The 9,224-nt window shown below is 42.3% G+C and overlaps 1 protein-coding gene across 1 annotated transcript; it reads left to right on the top strand.

Annotated features, from left to right (window-relative positions):
* The first annotated feature begins 6,324 nt into the window (after positions 1-6,324).
* Positions 6,325-8,937, top strand: LOC130735978 (protein FAR1-RELATED SEQUENCE 8-like). The gene is made up of 4 exons (XM_057587841.1): positions 6,325-6,405; positions 6,488-7,647; positions 7,745-8,816; positions 8,932-8,937. The coding sequence occupies exons 1-4, from the start codon at positions 6,325-6,327 to the stop codon at positions 8,935-8,937; spliced, it is 2,319 nt and encodes a 772-aa protein (XP_057443824.1).
* The last annotated feature ends 287 nt before the right edge of the window (positions 8,938-9,224 follow it).

Raw genomic sequence — 9,224 nt, 5'->3', positions numbered from 1 at the left:
AGCAGATTTCGTTGGTAAAAGTGATATGGAACAAGGATACGGGAGATGCTACATGGGAATTGGAAGATAAGATTAAGGAATTGTACCCCGGACTTTTTGCTGAACTCTGAGTTTCGAGGTCGAAACTTTCTTTTTGGAGGGGAGTATTGTAAGACCTGAATTTTCAGAACAAGCTAGTTTCCGATTCACGCGTAGGATCAGTGTAAGCGTGACAGGAGTTTGATGTTTGAGGAAGATTAATGAAGAAGAAAGTTCAGGAATTGCTTGAGGAATGTTGCGTAGTTGTTTTCGGAGTTAGTGCGAGTCGTCTGCACACTTGCCTTAGGGCGAGCGTGTCCAGAATAGGCTATTTCGCTCTTAAAGCAACGTTTTGAGTGAGATTTCGAACTCTCGGAAAATTTAAAGATTCTCTTTATTTTTCCATCGACCAGCGTTTCATTTCGGAACTCTGGACTGTACGCACGATAGGTTTCACTTTTCGGATGTCCGCCGATGCTAATTTCCTTGCTTCGAAACCCTATTTTCGAGCAATGGATGAAGACTTTTTCTATTCGGGACTTCTAACGAAGATTCCGTCCGCGTGGCCAGACTTGTTTCGACATTTCCAATCTTTCTTCTGTTGGAAGTTTTGTCGTCTGAGCATCACAGCAAAAAGTAGTTTTTCGGGGCAGATTAACCGACACCGCTTTTGAGTTTTTCGATATCGTTTTTCCCAAATCTTAGATGTTTGTTTTGAGTTCTGGATTTCTGACGCTAGAATCTCTCTTAGAATTCCACGGTGATCGTGCTGCAAAAATCAGAATCGCGAAATTTTCATTTTCCCGCGATTTCGCCCGCCTATAAATAGGCGAAAAAGCTAATATCCTCTTCATTTTCACCATTTTGGCCGAGATTGTGGAGAGCTTGGGGGGAGAAGGAGATTTCGCGAAACCTTGACCAATCTTCGTGCAGTTCGTCCCTACTTATAGGTATCGAGGTAACTATCATGAATCCTGCCTCTGATTGTTGTTTCTGTTGCGTTTCTGAAGTCGTTTCTGTGCTCTAAGTTTTGAGCTTTTTCTAAAATTGTCCGATTTCTCTGATTTCTCGCTTGGGTTATGTTCCTTATGTTTCCCTGAGTCTAAAACCTCTGTCAGTAAACTCTGATTTCGATTCATTTGTCCAGGATCTGAAAAATTGACTCAAAACTCTTTTTGTCTCACATTTCGAAACTTTATTGTCGTAAAGACTTAATCTGACTTCGTGCCTTTAGGATTTGTTGTCACGGATGTCATGAGGATCGTTGCTGTCAAATTTGTTTTCAGAACTGATAACTTTGAAGTTTTGAGCCTTTATTTTGGACCAAAATGCCCCTGCGTAGTCGTATTTCGGCCCGATTGTCCGAAAATTGTTCTGACAGTTTCTTTGCTTTAGTTTTACTCTAAAACTACCTTGTAAACTGATTTGATCGAAGAAAAAGAGCCGAAGCCCTTTTCTCCTTATGGCCGTGGGTTTTCCTAAGGGGAGGGGAGTTTTTCGTTTTCGAAAACTTGTCTTTTCGTACACGTTTGTCGTATTCTGAAGCTTTGATGCTTTGTCTATCGTTTATGTATTGTTTTGCGATCGAACTAATCGATTTTGTTTGAATTCTGCTTTGTTTTTCTCCGAGGTTCAGTTGAAGGAACTTTGGAATATTCAGAGCAACTGTTTGAGGACAACCTTGATTTCGAAGCTGGAACAGCTCGAGGTTAGGGCAACTTACATATATATTAGCTATGAATGCATGATAGGCGTCGATCAATTCGACTTATGCTTTACTTTGATGTTGATTATGTTGATGAACTGATGTTGTGATGTTGTGCTTTGTTGGATTGAGCGTTTTGACGCAATTTCGGAGTGGAGATTCATTGATCTGGTGATCTTTGATATTTCGGGTTGGATGAACAACCCTAGGCAAGTCCAAATGTGGGGTTTGAGACTTAGCCATATGTTGGAATTCTTAGACTTTCTCCGGGAAATGTGTTTTGGGTGGTTGATCTTTGAAAACTTAGAATGATAGAGCTTTGAAAAACTAAAGACTTGGGAAACTTAGACTTTGAGAAATAAACTCATAACTTGACTAATTCGAATTGAAACAATTTTTATTAACGTTTAAGCATAGGAGAACTGAAGGGGAAAATATTTACGAAAGACGGGGAAAAGTCGACCTTTGCTGAGAGTTATTGGAATTGGGGAAAGCCACTAAGGTGAGCTATGGTGATGATTGAAGTCACCGAGTACTTAGTACTCTTGGGGAGTGTTGTGAAGCCGTGTTGTATTGACCGACACCTAGTGCTCTTGTTGTTTGGGCTGTGTTGTATTGACCGACACTAGACCCTTGTGTTTTCTTGTTGGAGTTGTGTTGTATTGACCGACACTTACTCCGAGTTGTGTTGTATTGACCGACACTAACTCATTGGGTTTGGTTGAGATTGGGTTGTGAGCTAGACACTTTCGTGGTAAGGGCGATTCGTTGTTTGGCTAACCACGTTGCATTCAATCGGGTGAATAACGGGAATGGTTCACCTGTGCATATCATGGTGAATAACGGGAATGGTTCACCTTGCATTAATGATGAATAACGGGAATGGTTCATCATTCGGTGAATAACGGGAATGGTTCACCAAGGATGAATAACGGGAATGGTTCATCCAGGATGGATTTCATCCAGGATGGATAACGGGAATGGTCCATCCATAGTGAAAATGCTTCACTTGTGGCGAACGGGAACGCGTCACAAATCCGGATTCATATTGTGCATTCACGCATACATTCATGCTGACTGAGACTGTGTGCTGTTTGTTTATTGAAGTAGTGTTAGAGCCATAACATGCTAGGATTACTTATATGCTTATATAACAACTTATATATATATATATATACCCTGTCACATGTTGTGTGTATATGTACTTATTGCTGTGAGTTGACCCTAGCGCCTTGGCTTTGTTTGTGTGTTTGTCTTTGGGCGGTCGGCCTGCTGCCAGATGTCGATGGCCGACTGGTTCTCGACGGTCTCTCCCTCGGGGGGGATCAGATATGAGTTACTGGATAGGGATGCCCCCACCGCTTGGGTGATCGATGTGGCTGGTCACCGGGCGACGTATAGGGGAAGGGTCATGGAGGACCGGACGGATGAGCGAGGACGCCTGACGAGCGGAGTGCTACGGCGTATGGAGCTGAGTTTTGACTTGCCGCCCTCAGTTCATTGTGGACCAGGCACTGGACATGCACCACCTGCACCACCTCCGACTTCACCTTCTGTTGAGGAGGACCCAGAGGAGATCGAGCCTGCTGCTGCTTCTACACCTGTTGTGCCACCTCCGGCTACTGCCATCGCTTCTACCGACGTGGCGTCGTCCTCTAGGCTCGTACAGCCGAGGAGGGAGTCTGTTGTCCCATCTGTCTCACGTCTCTTATCTTTCTCTTCACCGCACGGCTACCGTGTGGACCCCTTGATGAGGGTGGAGGAGGAGGATGTTCTCACAGGAGAGGTGGATGTGGAGACCGGCTCGACTAGGGCGGTGCGCAGGACAGTGAGGAGGGAGGTTATGGATTTGGACACCGAGATGATTACGGTGGATTCCGACTCTGACTCCGAGAGCAGTGGGGAGAGCTACTCGCCGAGCAGCGATGAGGAGGAGGATGATTGGTGAGCTGAGCTGGGAGGGTAGGTTAGGATTAGTGACATTTTTTGTGTAGAGCTCTGATCGTCAGTTTCTTTTTGGGACAGGGTAGGTTCCGATGTGTGGCTTTTTGTGTGGTTCTTTTGAGGAGGATCACAGAGAGTCTGTCGGAGTATAGGGGTCTTCCTTTCAGGCCATTTTTGAGTGCCGACTTTCTCTTGGATAACTGTATTTGGATACTTTTACTCACAGTTCTGGTTTGTATATTTGCCTGCGGGCGTATTACTTTGGAGTCACTGCGGCTTCGCGTGACATGGAGTGCAGCCGAGGCTGTACAGATGTATATATATTTGTATATCGGTTAGTTTAGTTGTTGGGTATTGTCTCTACTTCTTTATCGCTTTGATTTAAAGGAAAGAAAAAAAAATTACCTGTTTTTCCGCGTAAAGTTTATTTTTGGTTACTAAAGTGACACCTGGAAATCGGGGTGTTACACTCTCCCTCTTGATCACACTTGCTTTCACTCTTTGCTCTTCTCCTTTCTTCCTCTCTAGCCGCCACTCTCTCTCATCCTTTCTCTCTTCTTTTCTTTCTTTTTCACTTCTGAATTGTGTGGGCAAAACAAGAGTGTTTGATTAGGTTTTCATTCAGCCTTATAGGTCTCTCGAAACTGAAGCAAAGATCCCCCTTTTTCCCCTCAATACACGGCCAAAACATGCACAAGCAAGGGCATGCACAACTCACAATTTTTGAATGGGAACAAGGCATTAATGGCACTTAATTTCCTATTAATCCTTGTCTCAAAACTGATCAGCCTTTGATCATGAGCCTTAAACCCTAATTATCTTCTCTAGACTTATGCTAATTAGTCAACCAATTCAGCACAACCAAGTCAAACAAGCCTTCCCTCCTTCCTTCCTCATGAAATTCGACTAGCATGCATCATGGGCTAGGTTTTCTTTTTCTCTTCTCCCTTCATAACTTGGCCCAAGTCCAACTAAATACTCTCCTAACTACTGATTAAGAGGCTCAAATAAATCAAGGCAAACTCCTTCTCTTGATTTTTAAAGAAACAATTTCGGACTTAAGAACTTTCTTCTAACAAAATTGCTAGTACAAAACAGCCTGACCTTCCGTCACTAAAACAAGACTATCTCGGGCTACAGAGGTCGGAATGACCTGAAACCAATGAGAGAATTTAGCTAACTCAGAGAGATACACCTCTCATGAAGGAAGCTTTTCAAGATTAGGTCTTTAAGACCTCTAAAAAATTCACACAAGGTCACGGACAGTTTAGTAATTAAATCAAACTTCACTAGAAATTTCACTTTTATTCAATAAATCACTTAAGCAATACATAAGTAAGGTTAGGGTCTTACACAAATTACGTTGCGCGCCAGAAAAGGTGATTTACCTCCCAAGTCGCTGGATCCTCTTCATCGAGGAGCCTAAAAGAAGTCTCGTCAAAGTACTGAATCCTCGTCCACGGACTGGTCATGGTCTAGTGGAGACTTCCAAGGTACATCGACAAAGAAGATGCGAAAGTTTTTGTGGAGAAAGAAATTCATCCAGTTTGTTGAGATCCATAGTGTTGAAGGGATTAGAGGAAGAAGACTTCAAAACGTTTCAACCCTTCTCGCTAGGAGGTTCTTGATTTTTTCACATTTTTTAGTGAAGAAATTAACTAGAAGAAAGAATTTATCTTCCTTTCATTTTTGGAACAGGGGCATGATGCATGATGCATTAAGGACGAGCCAAATGCAGTTTATGGAATATTGGATGCAAGGCTACTTAACGACACTAATTTATCTTCTTGATTTTAAGTAGCAGAGTCGTGAGAAATGGGTTGTTGAAGTAAACCACAAGATCTATTACGTGGGATAAGAGCCACACTCTTGCACTCATAAGACCTGTAGACGTTGGTGATGTCGCAACTGAGTTGAATATTGTTCAGGACAAATTGTTCAAATGGAAAAAGAAAAAAATTGATGATAAGAGAAGCTAGCTATGAGGAAAAATGGAAAGAATAATAAAGGATAGGCAGAGACTATTTGCGCCGCCCTGTTTTGTTAAGTCCGCCATCTCCTTTTTTAAAAATTCTAACAATGCCCTTAGTAAAAAAAACATAAAAAGGTAATATTTAATTTTTACTTCCCACACACCATCTCCTTCTTCCTCCTCACCCTCCTCCTCACTCTCCTCTTAATCCTCCACTCCTCCACTCCTCCACCCCCAAGCTCTTTTGGGTGATCTCAAGTCAAGAATAGAAGCTTACCCAGGTAAGTTTTTACCTTTTTCCGAGCTTTTTTTCAGCTTTTTTTAGCTTCCATCGCGATTTCGCGACTTTCTGACGTAACTGGATAGTCCCGCCCTTAAAACTGCGGGAATGAAACAAATTACACGCTCCCGTTAACATACGTGCGGACGTGTTAAATTTATACCTTCCGCTAACTTGTTAGCGGAAGTCAAAAAAACTTAGTCATTTCAATCGTCTTAAGTTTTGGTACTGCTACTATCTAAATAAAATTGATTTTCCTGTTAACATACGTGCGGAAAGTGATATGTTGGAATAATAGGTCCGCCAGTTAAACTGCGGAAGGCAAATATGTGCTGCCGCATATTAAAGTGCGGACAAAACAAAGTTTTTTAGATTGATTGAGCTTATTTTGTTGATTGCAGCATAATGATACCTGAGGAAGTAAATAGGTCCAATATGGAGATTGTGCCTTCTGTGGATCTTACAAAAGCTTTCACCACTAGCCAAGTAAGTTTTGTTCAATTTAACAAGTTAGGCACTATGTGTAGGTCATGCGATGTATACTTAATTGAGTTTTTAAATGTTGTAGGCTTTTGAATCCTCCAAAGATCTTGTTAATTGGGCCAAAGCTGTAGGTAAAGAGCATGGCTATGTTATTATTATTCAGAAGTCGGACTATGGATCTGACAAAAGGAGGGCCGTGATGACACTAGGATGTGAGCATGGCGGCAAATATAAACCATCCACATCGGTGTTAAAGCGAAATCGGACTGGAACTAAGAAGTGTAATTGTCCATTCAGGCTAAGGGCAAGGCGTAGTAATAAAGATAAAATGTGGACGGTGCTTGTGCATAGTGGGATCCATAATCATGACACTGCTGAGGTTTTGCAGGGTCACTCATATGTTGGCCGTCTAAATCCAGAGGAAAAGGCGATGGTGGGAGAAATGATTGAAGAAAGGGTCAAGGCCAGTGATATTTTGATTGCTATAAGGAAACACAACCCAACCAACTTGACTAGAATTAAACAGATTTACAATGAGAAGCAAGCATACAACAGGTTGAAGAGGGGATCGTTGACCGAGATGCAACACTTGATGAAGTTGTTGGAAGAACACAAATACGCACATTGGTCTAGGGTGCAGGATGGTACTGATGTGGTCAGATCTTTGTTTTGGGCACACCCTGATTCCATTCACTTATTCAATGAGTTTCCTCATGTTGTGATTCTGGATAGTACATACAAGACCAATAGGTACAGGATCCCTTTACTTGAGATGGTGGGGGTTACGTCGACAAATTTGACATACTCAATTGCTTTTGCGTACATGCAGAATGAGCAAAAGGATGAGGTTGTTTGGGCTGTGAATAGATTAAAAGACTTGATCATTAATGAGGACAATCTGCCGAAGGTCTTTGTTACAGACAAAGACCAAGTTTTGATGGAAGCATTCGAAACTGTTTTTCCCGCAGCTCGCTGTCTTCTATGTCAGTTTCATGTACTTAAGAGTATAACTGGCGAGATGAAGAAACTTGTGAAAGACATTGAGACACGTGAAGACATTACTGATAGATGGAATCGGTTGATGTATGCTGCCAACGAGGTTGAGTATGATAAAGCTGTGGGTGCTATGTCGAATACCGGTGAGCTCTGGACTTACATTGAGACTAACTGGTTGCCTTTGAGAAGCAAGTTTGTGAAGTTTGAGATTGATACTTGTATGCACATGGGGTGCACGACAACAAACAGGTAATTTGTTGCTATCCTTCACTTTTTTTACTTCAACTGTAAAATGTTTGGCAAAATGTTTTCTGTTTTTTTTATTTCATGTTTATACCATGCGCAGAGTTGAGGGGGCACACTCAAAGCTGAAGAAACTATTGTCCGACAGTAAGGGTGACTTGGTCATTGCGTGGACTGCGATGAACAAGCTTATTATCATGCAGCATGACAAGATAAAGGAGTCCTTCCAGCTCAGCATATTTGTCACAGAGCATTCTTTGAATGACCCGTTCTATAAGCATTTGCGCGGGTTTGTATCTAGAGCCGCATTGCACATTATTGTTAAAGAGAAGACTCAAATTGGCATGATTGGGGTTGGTGGTATATACTGTGAATGTGTACTTAGGAGAACCCATGGACTACCATGTGCTTGTGAGCTCATGAAGTTTGAATCTGTCCCATTACTTGCAATTCATCCACATTGGAGGAAATTGACTTGGGATTCTTCGGACCGTGACATGGATCCAACATTGGGTTTGAGTTTTGAGTCTGAATTTGATAAATTACGAACCAAGTTCGAGGAGTCTTCTCACGGAGTTAGAATGTCGATCATTGAGAGCCTTAGAATGATTACTTATCCAGAAACGACTTCTATGTGCGCTCCAACAAAGAAGAAAACAAGGGGTAGGCCAATGGGATCCACTAACAAGCCCAAGAAGTTTGCCAAGGGATGTGGTGAGACCTCTACAAAGCGCATTCCTTGTAGATGGGAGACTATTGACAAGGAGTATCCGGGCTCATGGCGTGATAGCAACACGACACCATTACAGGAACCTTCTCCAAAGGTTAGGTCTCAAAAGGCTTCTAAGGCTTCGAAGGCTTCTAAGGCTTCTAAGGTTTCTACGGCTTCTAAGGCTTCTAAGGTACAAAGTCCTCTGATCCGGATGGTGTGTACAAAGAATAAGAAGCCTGTGAGTAGTTACCTACGTCGGCGCTACCTTAAACAAATCCCTGATGAGTTTCATCCATTCGTTGTTGACTTTATAAATGTAAAGGGAGATGGCCACTGTGGATATAGATGTGTTGCATCGTTGAAGGGTCTTGCAGAAGACGATTGGCCACTTATACGTAGGGAACTTCTGACGGAGATTGATTCGGATGCTAATATGTACATCAACATGTTTGGAGCCAGCGAGGTTAACCAAATGCGTTTAGCTCTAACAGTTAAGGATACTAAGCCCGTAGGTGAAGACAAGTGGATGATGATACCAAATATGGCCTACCTTATTTCCACAACATATAAGTTCATAGTGTTGACTATTGCTAATACTGGATGCAACACTTTTTATCCGTTAAAGGGAAAGGCGGACCTAGTGGAAGAACACAAATTCATGCCGATTGTGCTTGTCAATAAAGATCATTTCGTTGGGGTAAATCCTTATCCTTTATCCTTCATAATACGTATATGTAAAACCTTATACTTTTATGCTTATACTCTTCTTTGCTTGTAGGTTACTCTTCGTGAAGGCCATCCAATGCCGACCACAGCTCACTTGTGGGCATACAACTGTCACCCGGATGCAAGAAAATGGGAAGAGCCTTAC

The sequence above is a fragment of the Lotus japonicus genome, chromosome 2 (genome assembly GCF_012489685.1).
Source record: "Lotus japonicus ecotype B-129 chromosome 2, LjGifu_v1.2".
Taxonomy (NCBI): domain Eukaryota; kingdom Viridiplantae; phylum Streptophyta; class Magnoliopsida; order Fabales; family Fabaceae; genus Lotus; species Lotus japonicus.
This window is presented reverse-complemented; position numbering and strand designations above follow the sequence as displayed.